Here is a 25,302-nt window from a genome sequence, read left to right as displayed (position 1 = left end):
AATAATATAATCCGACCCGCGGCGCTTCACTGAATTATAGTAACAAAGCAGCTGTTTTAACATTATGTTCTTTACGTAACAGAATTTATTGTGAGACACGTGTAGACTAAATTATATTATAATCTAACAAGTATAAAATTCACAATTACTCGTTTAATAAGCCTATAATTTAATTATAATTAAACAAAATGGCAACGAAAAGCAGAAAAGTTGATACTAAGTGCAAAGGGTTCAATGGCGCCGGAATATTCAAATGAAATTTTTTGAGATGCAATGCAATGAGGGAATAAATCTATATTATAATCGAAAGATGTATCACTGCTTGTTTTTTATTATAAAAAGAATTATCCGTTCGGTTTTCAACTTCCTAGAAATATGTGTGCCCAATGACTTGCAACCCTTAATTTTGGCCCGCGAGTGACAAAAGGTTGCCGACCCCTGCCTTAGATGTAAGACAATATATATCACTATACATTTGGTATCGATTAACCTTTTACCGTGAATAGAAATATATATTAGTTAAAGTTTTGATATTTGTTTATACAGTATTTTATACTAATTTACTCTCGTGGTTGGTTAGAGAAAGTGCCATGTTCATTACACCCATTGCTACAGACATGTAGTCTCGCTTACGTTCTTTTATATCACAGATAAATTATATTTCTTTAGAAATCATGAAATTGATTTATCTAAGCCTTCTCGTTTCATGGTGGGAATCTAGTTCATCCAATGCTTTAGAAGTTATTGAATTGCACAATAATGGAAGCAGTAGGAATGTACCGTACATTGAAGATGGTGAACGTTGTCTTGGTGCTTGTACTTGCTACGGCAGTGACAATACAATCGATTGTAAAGATACAAAATATGACGTGGTACCATCCTCTATTCCTTATGAAACAAGGGAGTTAGATCTGAGCTACAATGAAATAACTACAATCCGAACCAGCGACTTTAAAGGATTAGAAAATATGGAAAATCTAGACATGAACCATAACTCAATATCGAATATACAGCGAGAGTCCTTTTCAGATATGAACTCACTTACAACATTGAAAATGAACTATAACTCCCTTCGTGTCATGCGGATGAATATGTTTTATGGATTAACGAACCTGAAAACCCTCGAGTTCCAATATAACACAGTAAACTTAATTTCAGCAAGTGCGTTTTCCCCTTTGTCATCCTTGGATAGTCTGAGGCTGGACTTCAACATATTGTTTTCACCAGTGGCAAACGAATCCTTTGCCGGCCTGACGAATCTTAAATCTCTTAGTTTGGCTGGCAATATGTTATATCAGATACCCATGGATGCTTTACAGTTGGTGAAAAACAGCCTTCAAAATCTGAACGTGAGCTACAATACCCGAATTACAATTATTGGAGGTCCGAATTCACCAGCAATTGATCTTCCCAATCTACAGACTTTGGATATGTCTTTTTGTAGGATACAGAGCATCGTTGGCGGAAGCCTGGCAGGACTCCCTAATCTGAAATCGATGGATCTTTCGGCAAACTCGCTTTTGACGTTATTTCCTCGTAGCTTTGTTGGAAATCCAAAATTATCAAGTCTTTATTTACTGTATAATCCCATCCAAACTTTCCCACATGCAGCATTTTCACCAATTAGCAAGTCACTCGAACATCTCCATATGAGTTACTACGCACTTGAAATAGGAAATTTAACTTCACTGTATGATGAAACATATCTCGCAAATTTGACCACTCTGTCTCTGAAAAATGGAAATTTAGTTTCCATCAGTGGTGATTCGTTTTTCAAAAATTTGAAAAAGTTGGAACATTTATCAATTTCTTATAATCAACTGACAGATTTGCCCACAGAGGCTTTGAGCCACCTAACCAGCTTAAAAACGATGACCATCGTTGGAAACAAAATTTCAAGGTTTGAAATACTTTATTGTATTTTTAGTTGGATAACATGCGATAGCGCAAATAGCGTGACAATATACTTTTTATCGTCGTCCGAAAGGGGAATGATTATTTATTTCCACCTTGCATAGTTGCCCATCATATAGAATTTCTAGCGATACATGACGATCTCCCGACGGTATTTATATTTGTTTACAGAGTGATTCATCCAAGACTCTTTTAAGCATGGTGAAAAGAAATAATTCGTTTTTAAAAAAATGTCAAGTGTCAAATGTTTTAAATATTTATAGCCATGCCATGGCATGATAGCTTTAGGTACTGCATACGCTTGGATGTCCAATAAATACCTGATAGATGTGAGCATTTAAATGTATTGCATATATGTTACTTGTTATATATATGTTCTTTCCGCGGCACCGATGATGTATGATTTTTCGCAATATTTACCACATGCTATATTTTCTGCAGAATCGGCAAGGGTGCAATTCCAAGCCTATTGAACTTGCAGGAAGTTGAATTGTCGTATTCTGACGTAATTGATATTGACGAAAACTCCTTTCACGATCTCAATCTGATAATATTACGTCTAAACGATAACAAGATCACTAACATATCAGAGAATGCATTCAACAAACAGACGAATTTGGCCGTACTGGATATTTCTAACAATCTATTGACGACTCTGAACAGCCAGTGGTTTCAAGGTAAAACAAAACTCGGAATAACAAGTTCAATAAATCGAAAATTGCTATTTATAGGCTTAAATTATTTCCAAATTAGTTGACAAAAAGCGAATCCAAGAATTATTTGATTATGAATATTGAAATCAGATGAAAAATGCTGAGATTAACAAAATAAAGTTGAAAACGTGTTGAAGTATAAATTTGTAGCAAAAACAAACAAAAGAAAGTTAATAATTAACAACGGCATGGTCGCGAATATGGTATGATTATATTAAAAAAACTCTCATAAATCATCCCTCCCAAATTTCGTGTAATATTATTATCATTAAAAATTGAATTTTTTTCTGACACGATAAGAAAGTAAACGATGTTTAGTAGTCGATAGGATTTCAATTGTTTGATTAGTTAGCTTCAATTACTTTGATACTTTCGCTAATGACAATTACATTATCAACAGGTAAACCATTAACAGAAGTTAAATTGGATAATAATCCGTGGAATTGCGACTGTGAATCGGAACAGTATTGGGAATGGACTGAATCCCAAGACTATAGTAATATTGAGTCAATCGATGACGTAGAATGTAACCAACCTAGAAAACAAAAAGGTGATATTATCACAAATCTTCAAGAAGGCGAGATCACGTGCGACTTCGGTGAATGTCCCTCGACTTGCATATGTATTGATTCCACTACTACAAAATATACAGCATTGACTCCTACATCAAGATTGACTATGCTATATGATCTAACACAGAAAGAATACTCAAAGATAAAAGTAACTGACTCCACGGAAAACTCTGCACATTCATTTGATATCATAGACCACATGGCAAAATCTGAAAGGAAACTTTCAGCCTCTCGAGCCGCATCTACGATGACAGATTGCACATTGTCAGACATGACAGAATTTCCAGTCGTGCCTAATTCAACAGAACATCTCAACTTAGCCTACAATAAACTGACTAACCTTAAACAGCAGGATTTTATCAATCTTTCGAAATTGCGTATATTTATCGCAAGTGATAATGAAATTACTTCTATTGAAAACAACAACTTTGCAAATTCGGATTCACTCGAACAGATACATCTAAATAGGAATAGCCTTGGAGGAACTATTGGTTCTACGTGGTTTTCATTCTTAAAACGACTAACAGAATTAAGGCTTGATGATAACCATATTGTGGACATCTCTAATGAATCTTTCGTAGATTCGGAATCTCTTCAAATATTGGAAATGTCAAAAAACGCGATGACATCATTACAACAACCCATGTTCGACGGTCTAGCACAGTTGGTTTACCTGAATTTGGGAGCCAATCGCATCAACGCAGTTAATGAAGACAGTTTTGTAAATCTGACAAATCTGGCATACCTCTATCTCAATGACAACTATCTTACTACAATCCCTCCTAATTTACTCGAAACCAATACAAAATTGATATATCTCGATCTTGGAGGTAACAGCTTCTCTGTTATTCATAAGCAGTTTTTGTTCTCTAACAGTATTGAAATTCTCAAAATGGAAAGTGGTTATAATACAGACCTAGAAAACGGCAGTTTTGTCGGGCTTCCGAATTTGAGAGTTTTACGATTAGCTGGCAGTTACATATCAAACATTGGAAATCTTGCTTTTTCGCAGGATATGATTGACGAGTTTCAATCTTACAATAAAAGTAAACTGCTTACTTTGGATCTTGGCTACAATCTTTTGAGAGATATCCCTGTGAATTCCTTTGCGGAACTAGAAAGTCTTCAAACTTTAAGCCTGAATGATAACCTATTTTCTGAAATTCCAGTTCGGAATGACAATATCGAGCCGTTTCTGCCTAATATGGAAACATTGTATTTATCCCATACGCCAGTATCGCAAATTCCGGAAAATTCATTTATATCTCATTTGAGTAATTTGATGGGCTTGATTATGAATGACTGCAATTTTGAAAACATTCCCATCGAAGCTCTCAAAAGCAACTCAAAGCTCGGTTATTTAGTTTTGGACCGGAATCCTATCATTCAAATTAGCGAAAATTTTTCACAGCTGAAGAATCTTGTACAGCTTCAGCTGAGTGATACCCAAAGTCTAAGTACAGTGTCCGAAATAGCATTTAAGAATTTAACAAAGCTAGAAACTCTGAAGCTATCTGGTGGGAAAATAACAAACTTAGGTTCACTGACGTTTGCAGACCTGGTGAATCTTGAAGTTATTGATCTGTCCAACAACAATTTGACACAACCTGATTCACAGTGGTTTTCGTCCATAAATCCGAATGAGGTCAAATCCATTAACTTGCAAGATAATCCGTGGGTATGTGACTGTGGCGCACTAGAATACAAACAATGGATGGAAGATGGATCACAGAATCTTGACGATTACTTTGTTTCTATTACATGCACGGAGCCACAGATGTATAAAAGCTGGGAAATTTCAGAAATACATTCCTCTGATCTTGTGTGTGTTTCGTCATCTACCGCCCCATTAACAACAACGGAATTGCCAGAATATTGTGACCAAGAATGCACTTTCGACCAAAATGCTCATATTACCAATTGCTCAAGTCAAAATTTGAGATCACTACCCAGGTTGCTATAACGTTGCTTTTTCATTCAGTGCATATCAATATTTTTACATACGTTGATTATCTAAATTTTTAAAATTGTGACCCAACTTTATAAACAAATTGAATATATACAATGGCCCATCTTTCTTTCATATCGTGAGCACTTGTTGATAAACAGCAATGATTGGAAAATATAAGTAGCAGTAGTGAGCAAGTTCTCATAATACTGTAGAGCCAATTTTTTCAGCTTTTTACTTCCCCATAATATTATTTTTGTCATATGATTAGTGTCTCGATGAAAGATCCAAAGATATTATTATAATTTTTTTTTTCGTTTGTAGGTCTTGCATTCCTGACTCAACGGAAATCTTGATATTGTCAAACAACCGTCTTTCCACAATATTGTCGGACGATTTTGTCGGCTTGTTGAGACTTAAACAAATAATGCTGGATCACAATTTGCTATCTGAAATAGAAAATGACGCCTTTTTCAATCTCCCAGTTGTCACGCATCTTGATTTGAGTTTTAATCGGCTCACGAAGGTATGCCAGTCACAATTACAATTTTCTGCCACAGTATTCTGTTTGATGAGGAGGGCAGAGTAGGGTAATATGCTGCTGAATGTTAATAATATAACAGCCAGTACTCATACTGGATGTTTCATGCCCGTCTGTCTATTCATAAACATCTCTTTCACGGGTACATGCACGACTCATACAATTTGAGTATAATTTTATAAAATGTAACGGTATGTCAAAAGTTGAAACTAACAAGCAATGAATTTGTGATCTATATAAGACCGATTGCTCCTGTTCGTCATATTATTCTATTCCATTTGACATGGACGACGCGAATTCTGGAAATCACGTTAGATGTTGAAATCTCGCAGCACATTGGGATGGAATAATAGGCACCAACGCCAGTGCTCGAATATGTATCGTAACAAATCCTACATGTATCTTTTTAGGTTCCAACCACGGCCCTTGCTGATTTGAGTAATTCTTTACTACATTTATGGTTGGATGATCAACGTATTCCTCAAGTAAACGAAAATGCTTTTCCGTTGTCGAATTTAAAACAACTTTCTTTGCGAAATCTTCAGGGATTGAGTGCACTTCCGCTAATTATAGATGATTTTTCTTTTGCTAAAACTGCAAATCTCAGAACTTTGGATCTCTCCCAAAATATGGTAAGAATGCAAGTTTATTTAAAAAGCATGAAGAAAATATGTTTACTATTAAACTATAATTTTTTATCAGCATGAGTAACTCAATATTTTGTTTACGTCTAATCTTTAGGCAGACTACTGCCATTTTATTAGCCTTGAAATAAATCCAACATTGGTTAACGGTGTTGATTGAGTGTTGGTGATCTACTTTCTAGAACATCTCATAAATGTTGAGGAACTTTTTTCATGGTGCTTTTTTAGTATTATTGATGCAAGCAGTAAACGCTTTGAAATTGTGATATCAAATTCGTTAGCCACAATTAACTAGAGTTCACATAGCAAATTTCTAAAACCTTTCTCTAATTTTTTAGATAGTGACGCTATCGATAAATTCATTGACCGGGCTTGTAAATCTGGATTTGCTCGACATGACTGCAACACGATTACAAGAATTTCCCGAAGAAGCTTTAAGAAGATCGCCACAATTGACAACTTTGATACTAAACGAAAATCCAATTAAATCGTTTATAAAACCGGTGACACCCATTTTGCCGAAACTGAAGCATTTTTACATGAGGAATTCCGAGCTAGCAAATATTGATGATAACTCGTTTCTTAGCGATTTGTATAATCTTGTGGAACTCGATTTAGGATTTTCACTCTTGTCAGTCGTTCCAAGGCATTCGTTGCAGAACAAACCTTCGCTAACAACGTTAAACCTCGAACATTCCTATATACGGAAACTTACTCAAAGCGATTTTGCAGATTCATCCCTGAATAATATATCCATAATTGATTTCAGTGGGTCAAAAATTTCTGAAATAGGAAGCAGGGCCTTTTCAGTACTGACAAGCCTTTCTTGGTTAGATCTAAGCAAGAATGAAATTACAGCAGTCGCCGATGATGCCTTCGCAGATACCAATCTGCAATATTTGGATCTAAGCTACAATAATCTTACATACGTGTCTTGTTCGTGGGTATATCTGATGCAGCAAGGACAATCCGTAACATTGAACCTTGGTGGGAAAGCGTGAGTATCGATTACAATACACTTGCATAGTTAGATGAAGTTCAGCAATGGTTTCACATTTAATCATAAAAATCAATTTCATACACATTTTAAAAGTCACGTATACAGCGAATCGGATTTACACACTTCCGAGTCAAAATTAAAATATAGGCCTATACATGAAATTGGGTATGCGGGCTTTCAGAATAATCTTCATTTTAAGCCACAAGCAGCTATCTTGTTCTTGTCGCACTTGCGATGTTTTATTTTATTCATTCAAATATAAAAAGACTGATTAACTTTTAAGTGACACGAAATTAAACATTCAGATATGATTGCAGTTGTGGAATGGTGGGATATCGCGATTACATGACTTCTCCTCAATATGATTTAATATCAGAAGTTGACCAGCCCGTTTGTGCAACTCCACAAGAATTTTCGGGCATGTCCGTTTCAGAGATTCAATTGGAGGATTTGGAAAATTATTGCAAAAATGATCTAAATGCAGAAGATCCCCAATATTGTTCGCCGCCCACGACAACCGCATCGCTGTCATCAACAAACTCGAATCCGGTATCTACCACGTCAAGTGCTAGATCAAATATTAATTCTCCCAAAGCATTGTCGTTTGTAATGGTATCCGTTTTACTCTCTCTTTATGGATAATTAGCAATTACTGTATGCAAATTGATTACCTTATTTCAAAATATATCAGGGGTTCCTAGTGTTTTGATACATTCCGCCTTTTGGTTATTTTGAAACTCTTCATTCTCCTCTCACTATCTATGCATGATAAATTTTTCATATTTGTTTAATCTTCATTGATCATTTGCTAGTGATGCAAATCACACTCTGGCTTTTGTACAGTTTGGATACAATGTGTGCACACATATGTATTACAATAACTTTTACTACGCACAAGTAGGCTACAATGTAAAATCCCTCCACTGAAAAATACAAATTCTATCCCGAGGAGGAATTCTTGCCCGTTTGGGAAACACTGTTTTACAAAGATATTAACTGTTTTATCGGACCTTGTTATCTCACTACTGTTATTTCTATATATATATATATACCACATTGATATAATGTCGGATGAATGATATATAAATATATGATTTGTAAAGTAAAATGTGCGAAACGTGGCTACTATATCTGAGTACAGAATAGATTGTAACTGATGATACAACCTCAGCAGCTGTAAATAACCGATTTGCGTCTGGTTCTTTATCTGAACTAATCCAATCGTAGCCTTATGTCTGATGAACTAAAATAAGCGATTAATGAGTGTTCATATGCTATAGAACTCATTGCAGCAGTAGTGGCAATATTCAACCAACGTTATTATCGATCTCGATCGGTAAGTATGTTGATAGGTATTTGTCTGTTTGCTTGTTACTTATCGATCTTGATCGGTAAGTATGTTGATAGGTATTTGTCTGTTAGATGCACGCGATATCTCACGAAAGCGGGGTTGAATCTGCTCCAAATTTTGCATGTGCATTCACTATATCTCAGATCAGAAGCCTATTGATTTTGGATGAATTATATCGTATAATTAGCGAGTTATTAGTTAATTAGTGATGGGACGCGCGGTGTCGCTGTTGAGTCAGAGCAAAAGAATCGAAACCGCAGTTTATCCCTAACTTTCGTCGATGCGAACGATGGTGTGCGTAACAATGCCCTAATTGTTGAATAAAACATTGAACATGCGGAAGATCGATAAGTCGGCGGTCTCCGATCCCTATCTCGTTTCTAGGTTATAAGCAGCGTCGGATCATGCTCCTAAGCACTTCAGATTTTGGTGCCCTATATCTAAAAAATAACAATAAAGAAACTTTTAAGTGTTCATTACTAATAATACACTTTTTTTTTCGATTGCGCTGGCTGGTTTATTATTTTGATGCCTGATTTCAGCCAGCTTCACTGATTTTTCTAATAATTCTGTATTTTTCACTGCACACGGAAACATTGCTGATTGCGCAGGCTGATGATGCTTAGGCTCCAGGGAGCAAATTTTTCTATTAGTGCGGGCTGTTTGTTTGTTTGGTTCTCCCGAAGTATGTGTACAAGATTGCGCACAACCTAGGTTGTGCGTCATCTTGGTACGAAGTATACTCCCGTCGCAAATACATAGAATAATAGGGGGATCGCAAAACAGTAGAAAATAGTACAAAGCTCCAAGTTAAATATTTCCAATAGAACGCGAAGAATTCTGGAATTGACTCTCGTTTGCCTCCGAGGGATTTCCACTAGCTGTCGAGAGATCCGAGAGGTGTTTATGGCATGTTAACCATTGTGACGTCACACGAACTCGTCTGCATTTCCGCGTACCGCGATGCGGTAAACACGCGGGCTTCGAAGCAATGCTGTGGAGCGCCGGGATTTCGATACCAAGTGGTTTACTGCAGGGTTGGATTGTAGTATTTATGTTGTTTTATCGTGAAGATTATCATACATCCTGCAGTAACGTTGTAATTCCGTTATTTTATTTTATTTACCATGGCGAAGAAGCAACAATATGAAAATGAAGTTATGAAATATGAAAGCGGTTTTTCATCTCTTTTTCATATAAAAACAAAGGCATGAAATCGAATGAAAGTCGAGGATGATTAGCTTTGTCAAAAACTCAAGCACGAATTACGCAGTTGGCTACGCTGTTTCAATGCCAGACATCACATTGAGTAAAACTCCAGCTTGTTAAAAATTGAATTACACAATATTCACTCTGCCGCTTATTTTATTTAAAGTATAGAAAGTGAGGCAGGGGGTCGCGAGGTATGTGTAAACCAGGACTTCCCAAACTAGGGGCCGCGGCTCTGGAAGGGGCCGCGAAACGAATTCTAGGGGCCTCAGAGAGAACACCAATTTTACACAAAGTACTATATCTATTGCACTTTTTCATTTCACTCTTGATTTGAAATACAATTATTAAAAATAGTGTAAAATGATAATTTCACGATTCCGAGTGAAGTGAATATACATCATCATACCGTGTTTTCCCGGAAATAAGACGTTGTCTTCAATTTTCTTCCGAACACTGGGGCTCATTTTCAGGGGTTGTAGAGAATAACGAATTTTTTTTAATATACAAAATATGAATACCGAAATATATAATATGATACCAATTTAATAGCACGTTTTCAATTAAAATAGCTGCTACATATAGATTATTGACCATTTAAAAAGTAGATTTCTTTCTATCGACTAGGACTCAGTGGTTTTCGAACTTCATTGTATTGTGACGCCCTCCAGAAATATGCTCAAGTTGCGACTTCCCGTGAAACATACCGTACATATTGATACATTTCAATATAATACCTTTTTTGCAATGAATTTTATACAGACGAACAAACAAAACCCAACAACAGTCAGTGAAAGCACATTTATTGGGCCATGGTAGAAAAGCTTGCTTTATATAAATACTAAATCGCAAAGGAGATGAGATGGGATGCGCAACGCTTTTTTAACCAAAGAAAAATAATCGTTATCTACAGAAAACCGAATTTTCAGAATTAAACTTATTTATTATAACACCATCACGAAATTTTGCGACGCAGAATTGAAACTTCCACGGGATTAGGTGAACAAATTGCGCTATCGACGAAGTCTTTTTTCAAGGCGAGCGGTTGAATTAAAATCATTTTTTAAAATTTAGGCTTGGACTTATTTTGGGGAAACACGGTAAAATCATCGCGCTTGCATAACAATGCATATTCTGATCGTTTGACCCGATTTGCGTGCTTGCATAACAATGCCGGCTTTAAACGCTAAGCTAGTGGTTCCGGAAAGCGATTTGCTCAGTGCGCCTCGAAACATATTACATATTATATTTATTCCAAAGGTTTTATTGGACACGTTTAGTGGCCATAACGATCGTTTCAAAATTTTATTGTTATTGTTATTTGTCTCCGTCTCCAGTTTTAAAAAATGGCTTTTCTCTTCAAATACTGGACCAATTGCTTTGATATTTTCAGTGGTTAAAAATAAAATTTTTCTCCAGAAGGCTATTTTTTTCGCTATGACGTCATCAAAATTATTGCCACTGGGTGGCGCTACGTGTCCATATATTCGAGCATAGCTCTATTGTTGTTTCTTATTAAAGCAAATGATGTGTATATGAATCAAATTCATTTTACCGTTCTATATTATTTACTTTCTGTTACGTTGTTACGTAGCAGGTAAACCCTAATGCTGCAATTTCGTTGGCCGCAGTTTATTCATTTGCTGAACCGAGCTTATCGAACATGAGTGAGTTTTAAGCATTTTAAAGAAAAGCTAGGCAGAGTTAGGCCTACATGTTTATAAACCTCAAAAGGCATAAAGTACATATCAACGATGACAAACTTGTGTTTTATTTTGCGACGGCATATTTTTTTAGTGGAGGTGCGTCATTAGTTTTTTCCGTGATGATTTGGTGCCGCTTTATGCTTGATCAATAAGAGTGAACAATTCCGGATTAGGACCAGGTCATCGGTGGGCAGACATCGTAATTTATCATTAGGCCTGCATAAACAAACATTGCGCCACGTCTGAACTTTCTATGCAGCAAGAAGCATTCGCACCCATTACATTGAATAATCTGAGTACGGATGATTTTGTTATTGAGTAGCCCTATTAAAAGTTGAGAATTAGCTGTGTCAATAAAATATCAAAAATGCATATTTTGAACTGTTTAGCATTATTAGCGTGAACAAGGGCCGCGAAAAATTTTAATATATTAAAAGGGGCCGCGAGCTCAAAAGTTTGGGAAGCCCTGGTGTAAACCACCAAAGGGGGTCGCGAGCCAAAAAAAGGTTGGGAACCACTGATTTAAAACGTGTTTCCGCTTCGTTCAAAACGTTTTTGCCGCCCTCCAGCAACATGCCGCCCCTGGATTTATCCACAAGATCCAATTGGTAGCTACGCCACTGACTCGCCCTTCCGTTGATCTCCACCGCCACAGACGAGGATCGCGTGTATCAGAATCTTACTTAAATAACGACTTCACGCTTGGCAGCCCACGACGAGACTGCCCTGAAAAAATTACATTGAACATACTGAGTTGATTCAAAGCAGGTGTATTCATGGTCGTGCGTTAATATGCAATCAGATTCAGATTCAGATATTTTATCATAGCGACAAGACGCCTGGGATAATTCAAAGAAGTGAATCTGCAAACCAAATTTCTGACTGTCAATTGAGGAATACTAATACTGGAAGACGGTTTATCAATTTGATCCTTTCTGTTTATTGTTCCAACTGACCTTCTGATCTCTGGTTTACTGTTTCTTAATTTATAAAACATCTCGGTTTAAAATTTTCGCGGCGTTTTCCTTCTTACAAACTGAAACGATATCAAATGCATCAGAAATAAGACAAAAACTCCGTAAATTTAGGCTTATAACCTCCTCGATTGAGAAAAGTTGCTACCGCAGGCAGTAAAGGTATGAAACGCAGTAAATTGCGCGTACGATGTACCTTTCTATTATTTCTCCAGATTCTGATGAAATATACGCTAATCAATGTAAAGTAAGCTATTATTCTCTTTTATTAATGCATTCTTTGGGATTCTATTGCAGGACGTGTTTGGAAATGTCTGTGATGCCCCTTTTCCTTGGTGCCATTGGCGCGTTTTTATTTTGCTTAATAGTTAATCCACCACGGGTTATTACTTATAATCACCATTGCAGTGTTTCAGTCGTTATCCCGTAAACGTAAATGATCAGAGAACCTTGTTAATTTATTCCACTTTACAAAGCACATATTACCGGACTAGCTGATTTGTTCAATTTATACCTAAATTAGATAGAAAGATAAGGGGTTTTCTCCAGAATCGGTAAGGCTGACCTGACACGGCTTGTAGACACTTTTGAGCAATGGCCATCGAGGAAGCGGCGATGGATTCCCGCCGTGTCTTTTTTCGCTCAGACAGATATTCAAGCGCGGTTGTAAACATTGCATTTTGGTAGTTTTGCGTGGTATTCGTCAGTTTTTAGTTATGTTCTCAAAAAAAAATTGTGAATCAAAGAGCTTATGTCTTCCGGGGACCTTTAGTTTAGTTGCCGGTACAATAATCAAAAATTGATACCGCAAACTCTGCGACAGACTATCCTAAAATTAGCTATCAGTATTTATAATAAAAATGATAGTTTCGAACACGTGAGCAAAACTCCCCACAACACTCTCAAAATCAGTAAAGTATAGGGAGAATAGTTCAGGGGTCAAAGGAAACGTCCATAGTGGTTACTTTTTTATGAGTTCGCCACGCAGTGGGGCTATAGGGCAAATTCATCAGAACGTAAATAAATACTAGTACGGTCAGACGCATAAATTAATTAATTACCTATCTGTTTTTTGGCAATATCAGTAAGTTATATCGTCTAAGCTTGCTTATTTCGACCCATTGGGTTACAAATGGCTAGTAAGAGTAGTGATTATGATGTAAGTACTATTTCAAAAAAACCTTTAAAGCTGAAAAGCGATTCTGGTAAAGTTCATAAAAAGAAAAAGAAGAAGAAAGACAAAAAGAAGAAACTGGAGAAAGTTGACGTGAAGGCCATTCAGTACCAAGATCCAACTTCAGGACCAGCTGCTCCGAAGTACAAAACATTGACACCGGCAGAAGAAAAATTTAAGCGAGTGCAGGAGAAAAGACAAATGGACCGTATATTGAAGAAAGCCTCAAAAGGACACAAAGAAAGAGTAGAAGAGTTTAATAGACACCTTGATTCATTATCTGAGCATTATGATATACCTAAAGTCAGTTGGACTAAATAAATTAAGCCACACCAGTGTACCAACTCTCTCATAAAAACACTTGATAGATCCATGCATCTGTTTACTTACTTTGCTGCCAATACCTTGGCCTTATTACTGTATCAAGAAATAATTTTTTTCATGTACAGACAGATATGCCTGACTTCTAACATAAAAGTTGATACAATGTTGAATGTCTTAAGATTCATCAAGTTTGGTGGAGTCTTTGTCACTGGCTAGAAACTAAAAAATTGCGCATGATTTTTGAAAAACAAATTTTCATGATCTATCTATCTTATTTGAAGCATGTTTGGCTGGTCAAAATGACTATTGTTGACTGACAACTTGAATATCTGAGAAAATATTCAGCCAGCCATCTGATTCTGGCATAATTTGTTTTTATTGAGGGTAAAATTAACATTTTATAAGAAATTTTTGTTGCAAGAATTGATAACATCGTAATATGTAGAATTACTACGAAAGTGATTTATTTTATGTGTTTGAGAGTTTTTATTTGAAAGCTCTAAATTTCCATGATAATACCCTAATTATACCCATTCAAATCATACAACCCCCAAACTCTGTAAATATCGCAAATGGGTTGATTACTTTCCTTACACAGTCAATTTGTTGCTATACCAACATATATTGTTTGTTTTGTTGGTACTATATCATGTTTTTAACTTATTTTTTATTGATATTAAAGTAAAATCACTTATTAAATAAACATGGTAAATGTAATAAAAGGAATATTAGTGGAATGTGATCCAGCAATGAAGCAATTTCTTCTACATCTCGATGATACAAATTCATTCGGAAAAAAGTTTATTCTCCAAGATCTTGACGAAACACATCTTTTTATTGCTGCTGATATGATGGATAGAATACAGAAGAAAATAGATGAACTGATGGATTATAACTCCTATGCCGTTGTACAACAGTCATAGAAAGTTTTGAAGCCTGTGGAAACGCACATTGCCCAGGGATTTGATGACCACGTTGTCACAAACAAATGCATATAAAAGGAAGTCCTCGCATTATGATGGACAATTGCTGTATGACTGAAATAATTTTCGGTCTTATTTTCACGAAAACTCATATTCATATATTTCTTATGGAGTTGGGAGGGGAAAAAGTTGAATATTTCTTTATGCAGAATATTTATTTTGTCAATTTTATGCGAACTTCAAAATTATTCATGGCTAATGGTAGTATGTTGTCAACAGTGTGAAAATACTGCCAAGGTGAAATACATAATCCTTGTGATTTTTATTAAGCATGCTTTGCCAATGGAATGAATTTGAAAATTCCTGAACTGGACATTAGTTGGACAAAATGCAATGCTCAACTTTTGTTAGCGACTTTTACATGCTTATGAATATTATATATCACCTAACATTGGCTATATAAGAGGCTGTCAATGATACTACTGTTATAGGTGTGATGATGTATCTATCATTCACATGTCACTTTTGACCGATTTGCATTTATTTCCTATTTAAATAATTCCCTTTAAGTTTACCTCTCCACAATAAACGCTGTTCAAATCCCTGACTATGTTAGTATTTAGCATGCTAGAAGCGGATCAGCCCACATCACGGCGCATATCCAAGTCACTTTAGTGATAATGATAAGCGACATAAAACATCAGTTCACGTCGCACAGAGGAATGCGTCACTGGAGTGGGTTGGCTTCGTCCACTATCAGAGTCCATGCATGAACCGAGATAGGTCAAAAACCTAAACTGGCATTTTATCCGCTTTTCGCCCCCTTACAGAATAAAATCAGGCTCCACTATTTTTTAATGTGATATTATATTAAAGCATATAATCATCAATTACAAATTAACTATATCATGTAGCCTAAGGATGTTGAAAAGGCATAAAGTGATGATAATATGATTGGAACCTCATATCATGTAAAAATCAAGAATATCTGGATAAAATATAAGTAGCTACATAATGCATGAAAGTTTCAAAATTCTGACAGCTCAAATGAGAAGTTGAACTTAGATCAGATGGATTCTGGCAAAGTCATTTTATAAAGATAGTTTGCAGTCATTACAAGACATTAAAAAGGGTAGTTAAGTTATAGAGATCAATAGCATTACAAATTTGCAAATGATTCTACTTGACAATGGGTTGATAGTCTTGGACATGGTAGTTGCATGAATGGCAGATTTAGGTATGTGGCCAAGATAGATAGATAGTTAGATAGGCCAGGGGTGTGCATCCTTTAAACACATGAGGGCCAGATCAAATAACTGGATAACGTAGGCTATCTAGTAGTTGCAGTCTTGCAGACACAAAATTTTTGTTATTGATCTTGTGACATACGTTGATCGCTTTATAGTATTGCAACTTAAAGGAATTGGAATTACTAGAAACTCATTTCGCGGGCCGCACACCATTCAAAAGTGGCTTTTCTCCACGGGGCACACAAGTTGTCTTTGTGGGCCACATTTGGCCCACCAATATATGCGATACAATTGAAAAATAAATTCGAATAAGTAAATAATTTTCCCGATTATTTAATATAGCAAATAAGTAAAGATATCCGTAGAAATGTTTGCCACCATAACCCTAACCATTATCCATAAAATCTTGTTCATCTTAAAAATTACATGCATCGCTGCCAAGCCTTAGTCGATTAATAGTAATGATAGAATATAACTTCAGAAACTTACAATTCGCAAGAATCACACAGATAAAAAAAAGATTCGGGTAGGCATCGATTATAAGACATTGGAATTTTGACTGCCATCATAAGTAAATTGAATGAAAAAACATTTCTCTGATTACAGTAATCGAACAGGAAAAAAAACTGCTAAATTTCAAACTAAGTTACGAATATGAGCATAATGATATGCCTTGGATAATGTTGAATATTTATTTATTAATATTAGAGTTTGGGAGCTGTCAACACATGTTCATAACTGACGAAGCAGCAGAATTAATTCCATTTTCATTTAGACAGTTCTTTGCCAATTTTGTATCCAAGAATCTTGTTCCAATCAACCTTGGCACGGGTGATAGGGAGTTGTCGACGCAATGCCTTGAATGTCGTCTCCGACATGGTATGATAGTTTGCTGAAATTGCTTCCTGTATTGATATGAAAAATGTTTACAATATTGCAAGTAAAGAGATAAAACAATCCGGCAGCAGTAGGCGAACAAGATCTCTGCTAATACTCAAGACCCACAATAGGGGGTGGTTTTTCTGTGGAGGTTAGCGTTATCGGAATTTAAATTTTTAACTAAGTTGGTAAAAAAAATGGCGAAAATTGGCGCATTTTTTTCGCTGCTGCTTTGAAAACGAAACGTCAATCTGGACTTCGGGTGAAACGCACATTATTAGAATGACAGGATAACCCATGTGATGATTTCCATCCAGATCAGCCCAGCTGTTTTGACGCTGTAGCGAGACAGAAAGACTGTGAATAAGGCTCTCTCTCTCCTACAGGGGAGATCCAATACATCTATCATAATTTTGTATTTTCTAAAATTAATTTAAGACTCAAAAATAAGAAGCATCATTGGTGTTCATGTTGATAGCTCAAATTGCTTGTTTCAACAAATATAGGCATCAAAATATAGGTACTTTTATGAATATAAGTCTTTATAATCCACCAAAGTGATCTTCTGTAATATTTATGAAATACCGGTTCTTAATATGCAATTAACTATATCACAGGGTGGTCCAAATTGCGGCCCGCAGAACAATTCTAGCTTACACTACTAAACCATTGGCAGATATTTGTATTTATTAGCAGAACAATTTTGATTTATTTTTGAACTATTTCAACTGGCAATAGTTTTTATCCTAATCCCGATGTCGGGATTGATGTTTGTTAAAATCACGGAATTTCAATGTTGTTTCTATAAATGTAAAAACAGTGGCTATATGGGAATGACGTTCTGTGATCGGTAAAAGGAGAATGAATTTTCTTGTGCAGACAGGACCGAGCCGATGAGATGAGCTCGCGTCAAGTCAAGTAACACCTCATTTGAAGTGACGTTTTGTGCCTTTTTTTAGTCAAAACACTCCTCTATTTTCAAACATTGGCCATGTGACAGCAGTGACGAACCGCAGAGCTGATTTGGCGCCGCACGATCCAATTTTTTTTTATCTGGGTCCCAGGTCCCAACCTAGACGAACTTGGTTGTTTTTTGACGGTAGCACTAGGCCTGCTCATGCTACAAATAATAAATTCATCATACAATGAGTGTAGAAAAAGGGTGACCGATGTAAACTGGAAGGAAGTGTATTTCCTTACCCACAACAACGTTAAACCACAGTGTCTGGTGTGTTTTTATTTAATATTTGCCAAGAAAGAATATAATTTTAAGCGACATTACAAAACCAAACACGAGAAAAGATACCGAAAATACCACAAAAAATGGCTTTATATAGTTTCTTTTAAAAACTGATTGGAACGATAAACTCTCATTTTTAAATGTATTTAAAGTGAGTAAACTCGCGATGTTTGATAACTTTTGGGTTTTCTCCGACTGTGGCCCGAGAGACCTCCTCAAAAGTTTTTTCGGCCCTTCAATCTCGCAACCTTGGACCACCCTGAACTGTATGAAAGCTTATACTGTGTTACAAGAATACACACAAACCTGATAGTCACTTTCTGCTTTTGACACAAGTTTCAAGAGGTCCTTGGCCAGCTGACGCTCATTCTGAAAAAAAAAGAAGAGAAAATAATAATCATAATCTTAGTTCATGATACATGATTTTTTTTTGCATAAACCATATATTGTATGCCATGAATTGGAAGGCATAAAATAACAATAAAATCAGATTTATTGGTGCATATAAACATAAGATACATACAGATGCAGAAGTGTTGTCTTTACATTCCTTTTGACTGACGAGTTGAACATTTCCATCTTCATAATAATGAACCTGTTAAATGATAAAATATTACAAAAGTAGGTACTCCAGTAGTGTGTGTACCAGATTAGGGTTAGACCATAATTGTATTCCGATTTACCTTATTTTAGTTCTACTATGAGTTTGGGGACTATCTGTGTTAGCGAAGTGAATATATCATAGGTTTCAGTCCCTTCACACAACTTGATGTAAAGTAGGTGAACAAGTTCAGTTACCTCCACAATGGTACACATACTTCTGGAGCGTCCAAAAGTCAAGGGCAAGGGACAGCCCAATTACAAAGGAATGTAACAGTATAAGCCACATAGAAAACTATTGGTCTCTAAAATGATTTTTTTTTCAAAAACACGGATAATTCCAATCACAATTAACAACAAGCACACAAAAATATGATTTACTCTGTGGGATTTTCCATAAGCCATGCCTCAAGGCATGCATCATGAAAATATGATAGACATGACATGACCCGGACAGCTATTGTTTCAAGTAAAAGTTGCAAAGTCAAATAAATTTTGTTTCTGATTCACCATGTCAGCAACATTGATTCATTTATAATTCAATTGCTTGGTGGAATAACCAGCTAACAGGTTCTTCATCAATGCATGGCCCGTGCTTGGAAACATGGAAATTAGGAAAAATCATTGCAACTGACTGACTAATACATGTTAGTTAACTCATAATTGTAATGAAAACAGCATATGTTATTACATTACATGTAAAGTAATTACCATATGCAAATTGAATTATGTAATACAGGTGTCCAAAAAATGTTACCCAATTTCATACAATACCAATTTTAAATAAATTCTATTGTATGATAAATGAGAACTATAATGAACAAAGAAATCTTTCATTGTTATTTTATAGAATAGAGCGAAATTTTTTGGACACCCTGTATATATTGTAAAAGCAAAGATTGCTGTGCTGTGCTATATTACAAAAGAAAAGTGGTTTCAGGTAAAAAATCATAAATAAAAATTTATTTTCAAAGTTAGCAGTCTTCAGTAAGACCATCAAATGTCATTTGTGAGAGAACAAATGCTACATTGCCATCAACGTGCCACTAACCTGGTTCTTTAAGATTCCAACAATCTGAGCATTTCCACCATTTTCATCAATAGTGACACACCATTCAGACCTCCAACGTCCATTCCAAAAATTGAGTGGCTCATATTTGTGATCTTCTATGCACACCGTTAAAACTACAGATCCATTATCTAATTTGCTGTAAACCTGACAAAATATGGCACATACAAGTTTGGCAAATGTAATCGCAGTATTAATAACGTTTTCGACAGTGACAGAACAGTCTGGCACAACCCAAAACAAGCACTTATCAGATTTTTTCAACATTCTATCGAAAAATGCAAAATAGGGAAAATCGATATATTTTTATACAACATATCTATATTACTTTTCCTCTGAACAAGGCTCTGCATGAGCAGTGGTTCTCAAACTTTTTAAGCCACGCCCCCGTTTCAGAATTTTTCAAGTCTCTCCCTCTCACCTAAAATTACAAGCTAACAATAAGCTACAAATAACAGATAGTAAGGCGAAAGTATGTTTCATTCAAAAAACACATTGGAAGTACTTGGATAAAACGTAAATATCTAAAATTAAGAAATGTAAATATCCAAAGTAAGACGAGCAAGACCAAATCCAACAAATATATTAATTTTTAATCAGCTTCACGACCCCTCAAAAAATTGTCTACGCTTCCTTTGTGGTGCACGTTCCACCGTTTGAGAACCACTGGTTTTAGAAGGCGCAGAATATTTTTAGTTTATTACATCCTGGGTGAGGTGATGGACATCAACATAGAACCAGAGATGCGATGTCGTCATAGTTAGGTCTAAAATCAAACTCCATAAAAATATGTAACAGCAATCTTATTTGCCAATATCGATATCGGAACGAAAACATCATTCAACAATTAGGAAATTCTAAGAGAATAGCTAGTTGATTATACTCGATTTACTCACAGCATAAGCTCCATGTGGATAATGCTCCTCAATATAAGGTCGGAATGCTTCATCAACAGCCAATCTCCATTTCTCACCATCGAGTTCATCATGATCACATATCTCTGATACTGCGTTCCTTAAATGATCATATCTAAACAGGAAGATTTTATTTTTCATTGGAGCGGAAAAAGCCACAAAACGATATTTTATAAGCATAGCCTTATATTTGTGCCCAACAATACCAATGCCTCAAGCTTAAACTTTTGAATCAAATTGATAATTGATATTTTTCTACACTAATGCATAATAACACACCCCAATTTTTGAAGATTACATTTATATAAGGAGAAACACGGCAAATTGCATTTGTCAGTCATAAAATCAATTCTGTTAGTATCCATTTGAACAGTTAACATTACATACCTGAATGATTTTTTTGAACGTGGATCAACGTATTTCCCATTTTCGGCTTCACCATGAGATGTTATCAGGACAGGATCCTTCACACCTTCCACAACTGCTGGTATAAACTGATCAGTGTTGTATTTGACAAACGCTCTGAACAAAAGTCGGTTTGTGACAATAGTTGGTTCATGATAAAATAGTTAACAAGTATATGATTGATATCAGAATTCGACTCGGCAGTGCGGCGCACAGTGCTAAGTTTTAGAAATACGCTTGCCACCTCACCTCTCAGGTGTGAATCGTATGGGATTAAATATGTGCAAGAAGATTGCTGGACTCCTTGTCGCTGCAGGGTGGTTCATGTAACCCCTGTTCGATTACAGCTTCCTCCATCATCAAGTCCATGCATCTGAAAGCAAATAACTGGCCAACTAATCCCATACCCAACATGACGACAGAACGAGAGGCCGTGGTTCGTCATATGATCGTCCAGTCAGCTTTCCTCTACCGCAGGTTAAAATGTAAAAATCCTATCCTAAATATTCGACACTCGCAAGGCCCAATACAAGTTTAGTAATTTGAGAATTTACAACTATAAGTAGATGGAACAATGGCATATTATTTGATAAGAATGCTCGGCACAGAAACGAGCAGCTGAATATGTACCATATTTTCCTAATCCAAGTTACTAATGTAAAAAATAGATTGAATAAATTATTATTACAGACGTTTGACCCAACTTACGATGCAGCCTTTTCCTTCAGTAATGTATCATTGCTGAGAAGAATTCTCACATCTGAAATACACAACAAAGATTGTTCCTGCTATAAATCATTTAATGACTTATTTTCCTGTCTTATGGTGAGAACAACATAATGCATATCTCCATATAGGCAACATTCATTATGAACAAAATGTACCATTGACTAATCATATCAATAATATTATTTAAATTTCAATAAGTAAAGCTTCTCAGCAGACATTCTTACCTTCCTACGTATGAAAAAATGATACAATCAGAACAAATACTACAAAAAAATATTACAAAAAAAAACAAATGGTGAACACTTCGACGTTGTGTTGCGTATTATGATAAGCGTTATAAATATGCTCGGGGTCGCACATCCGATTACCCTGCGTGGGTTCGCAGGTTCAAATCATGTGGAGATAATTATGTGCGAGAGTTATGGCTTTCTTCGTCATCAAGTGCATGCATCTGAAACAAATACCTGGCAAACTATTATTATTGTTCCCATACCCAACATGGACTGGTGACCGGACGTATTATGATAAGCGTTATAAATATGCTCGGGGTCGCACATCCGATTACCCTGCGTGGGTTCGCAGGTTCAAATCATGTGGAGATAATTATGTGCGAGAGTTATGGCTTTCTTCGTCATCAAGTGCATGCATCTGAAACAAATACCTGGCAAACTATTATTATTGTTCCCATACCCAACATGGACTGGTGACCGGACAAGAGGCCATGGTTTGTCATATGATTAAGATAGAGTCTACGCAATGATAAATATGTAAAATCTTATCCTAATTTTAGATGTGATAGTGACTTACCATTGAAAACCTCAGCAAATTCTCCAGGTGGAGCATGAGTTAAAAAGCTCTTTACAATTCTAACCTAAGAAAAAATATAATGTATATTTGTAGGACAGGTATTAACTAAACAAGTTTGAAACGAAAAGAAGATCAAACAATGATGGAATTATATATATATATTCATAATACTTTGGATTTTCTTGACTGGTCCAAATTGTTTACTGCAATAAATTGATATCACTAAAAACTAATAAAACTCGTCAAGATTCTTTGATTTCAATATCATATTTTTAAAGGTAAGTATGGCTACCATTATTAACAAAGAATAGTATGCTATTTAAAAAAATAATACCTTTTCGTCATCAGAGATTGGTTCATCATAATCTGCCATGATCAATAATTTGAAGATATATTTACACTATCTATGCTACTATAATATGGCTGGAGAAAGTAATAAAAAAGGTCATATTTAAAACATGCTATACAAGACATGAAACTGCAGAAAGCACGTAATAATGCAGCGACGTGAAAGTGTTAATAATTCTTAAAAACATTGGCAGTGTCATTTATAGCTGTATTAAAAAAGTAATCTACTAACAAAATGATTGATTTCAATCTATGGACGTGAAAACCATATATAAATATTTATTTTTTCATCAAAATATTATGATCGGCTGTTCCGAATAATTTGATTTGAAAGGTTATATCTATTTCAACGATTCTCTCATAAAAAACTAGTAGGCCTACCCGGTATGTTACCTAACCAACTCTTACAACAGAAATTGTGTTTTTGTGAAATGAGATATTTTGTAGGGAATGATTTTGTAAAAAATTGACTATTCAAGTGCCTTTAACAAATACAGACAAAATGTCATTTCGTCACTTTCACATTCCCCCGCATATCCTCATTCTGGAACACCGTGAATTTTTATAAATATACCGCTTCAAGGCTGTTTCAGGAGGTCAGCTTATATGTGAGGATATATCTATATCTTTATTAAAATTATTCAGCTTCAAATTGTGCAACTAAATTTCTATGGAAATTTGGCATTCTAAATTAATTTGAAAAAAATAAGACCTAATATTAACAATGCGACTTCTCTTTATATTTCAAAAGTCAAGAAATATTTTTCCACCCTGATGCGATATATGCAACTTTTCCACAGTTTAAAGGAATCCATTCAAATCTTCAATACACAAAAATTCGATGCAGTAAATCAACCGCCAACAATGCAATATCTTGGAGGCTTTCCTTTCCGTATTTCCTTCATTTTGCCCAGATGTCGCAACACGAGGAATACCGTTTCTCTAGATTTGGGTCGTGATTTCAGAACAGTTCCATAACTTTGAACATCAGAATCCATGAAAAATATCTCAAAGATTGTTCCCTTCAAGTCTTTTCCCATCTCGAGATAAATACTCCGTTTCTTCTCATCAGCACGGCTTAATGTTTTACGAGGCCTCTTCAAGAATTCATATTTTTTTTCCAATATATGATTTACTTCTCCTATTCCTGAATTTATTTGTTCCATAGAAAGATGGCCTTTCACATGTTTCGGAATATGTTCAAAATCATTTTCTTGTAAAGAACGAATAATTTTCACTCCTTTTGATTTTTTGTCTGGTTTTAGATTTTCTTTGTCTTCCACTTTTGAGCTCTCTATGTCAACTGTACGAGTACTCTGAATAGCAGTAAAATTGATTGGAGCATTTTGATAGACTGGTGTAGTGGTCTCGGGAAGATGATAACACATATGGTTCAGTCTTTGACGAACTTCATTTAAACGTTCTCGCTTTTTCTGAATTTCTGCCAATTTATCTTTCTCTTGATCTATTTTCGAACGAATAGCTTCACACATGGCACCTAAATCGACCAAATCGTTTGAAATTTCTGTCAGTGTGTATTTTCCATCAACTGAGTAGTATAAAACATCCATCATCTTTAATCCTTCTTCCGCTCGATTCACTTTATTTTTAAATCCATTTAATAGATTCTCAAGATCCCCATGACATTTTGTCTCCATATTGCCAAATTTGTTTTTAATCAATTACTATAAAAACAGCAAAAAAATACGATAAGTGAAATTACACAATATTTACCCTAATATTTAGTAATTTTTTGTTTCTATAAGAAGTCTCATCTGTTGCAACAAACCTCTATAGTAATTTTTTCAACAGTTTTAAATAATCATAATTAGACTGAATAAATAAGATTCACATCTTTCAATACAATTTTGTAATCACTCTAATCTAAAAAAACATCTATTGATGTCAATTTCAATTTCGCTCCAATTTCCGCATGGTCAGATAGACTACACCTTAAGAAGCCAAGCATATATTATCAGGTGTTCAATTCTGGACAGGCTATTTTCAAGTTTGACACTACCTACTGACCTACCAAATGTATTACACCAAGGGTAAGGTGGTGGGCATT

The 25,302-nt window shown here is 35.5% G+C and overlaps 4 protein-coding genes across 4 annotated transcripts; 2 read left to right on the top strand and 2 right to left on the bottom strand.

Annotated features, from left to right (window-relative positions):
• The first annotated feature begins 358 nt into the window (after positions 1–358).
• On the top strand, positions 359–8,336 carry LOC120327969 (uncharacterized). Its single transcript, XM_039394343.2, has 7 exons — positions 359–1,900; positions 2,356–2,591; positions 3,028–5,152; positions 5,472–5,673; positions 6,099–6,320; positions 6,671–7,329; positions 7,638–8,336. Exons 1-7 carry the CDS (start codon positions 675–677, stop codon positions 7,972–7,974), a joined length of 5,007 nt encoding a protein of 1,668 aa, XP_039250277.2. The 5' UTR covers positions 359–674; the 3' UTR covers positions 7,975–8,336.
• A 5,275-nt stretch (positions 8,337–13,611) lies between these two features.
• On the top strand, positions 13,612–14,757 carry LOC120328985 (uncharacterized). Its single transcript, XM_039395583.2, has one exon. The coding sequence runs from the start codon at positions 13,705–13,707 to the stop codon at positions 14,065–14,067; it is 363 nt and encodes a 120-aa protein (XP_039251517.2). The 5' UTR covers positions 13,612–13,704; the 3' UTR covers positions 14,068–14,757.
• A 1,084-nt stretch (positions 14,758–15,841) lies between these two features.
• On the bottom strand, positions 15,842–23,311 carry LOC120328983 (F-actin-capping protein subunit alpha-1-like). The gene is made up of 9 exons (XM_039395581.2): positions 23,221–23,311; positions 22,887–22,950; positions 22,059–22,110; positions 21,333–21,467; positions 20,928–21,060; positions 20,014–20,178; positions 18,886–18,957; positions 18,669–18,731; positions 15,842–17,148 (listed from the first exon to the last, which is right to left on the bottom strand). Exons 1-9 carry the CDS (start codon positions 23,257–23,259, stop codon positions 17,011–17,013), a joined length of 861 nt encoding a protein of 286 aa, XP_039251515.2. The 5' UTR covers positions 23,260–23,311; the 3' UTR covers positions 15,842–17,010.
• Positions 23,310–24,934, bottom strand: LOC120328984 (SKA complex subunit 1-like). Its single transcript, XM_039395582.2, has one exon. It carries the CDS (start codon positions 24,890–24,892, stop codon positions 24,086–24,088), a length of 807 nt encoding a protein of 268 aa, XP_039251516.2. The 5' UTR covers positions 24,893–24,934; the 3' UTR covers positions 23,310–24,085.
• Positions 24,935–25,302: the final 368 nt, after the last annotated feature.

The sequence above is a fragment of the Styela clava genome, chromosome 7, assembly GCF_964204865.1.
Source record: "Styela clava chromosome 7, kaStyClav1.hap1.2, whole genome shotgun sequence".
Taxonomy (NCBI): Eukaryota; Metazoa; Chordata; class Ascidiacea; order Stolidobranchia; family Styelidae; genus Styela; species Styela clava.
The sequence above is the reverse complement of the archived record's forward strand: the minus strand, read 5'-3'. Positions and strand labels throughout refer to the sequence as shown.

Coding starts and splice junctions, on each gene's coding strand:
- LOC120327969 (XM_039394343.2), top strand. CDS start 675: ATGAAATTGATTTATCTAAGCCTTCTCGTTTCATGGTGGGAATCTAGT. Junction 1,901..2,355: donor GTTGGAAACAAAATTTCAAG/GTTTGAAATACT, acceptor TATTTTCTGCAG/AATCGGCAAGGGTGCAATTC. Junction 2,592..3,027: donor GAACAGCCAGTGGTTTCAAG/GTAAAACAAAAC, acceptor CATTATCAACAG/GTAAACCATTAACAGAAGTT.
- LOC120328985 (XM_039395583.2), top strand. CDS start 13,705: ATGGCTAGTAAGAGTAGTGATTATGATGTAAGTACTATTTCAAAAAAA.
- LOC120328983 (XM_039395581.2), bottom strand. CDS start 23,259: ATGGCAGATTATGATGAACCAATCTCTGATGACGAAAAG. Junction 21,468..22,058: donor CTGAAGGAAAAGGCTGCATC/GTAAGTTGGGTC, acceptor ACTTTTGTTCAG/AGCGTTTGTCAAATACAACA. Junction 21,061..21,332: donor CGTTCAAAAAAATCATTCAG/GTATGTAATGTT, acceptor CTTCCTGTTTAG/ATATGATCATTTAAGGAACG.
- LOC120328984 (XM_039395582.2), bottom strand. CDS start 24,892: ATGGAGACAAAATGTCATGGGGATCTTGAGAATCTATTAAATGGATTT.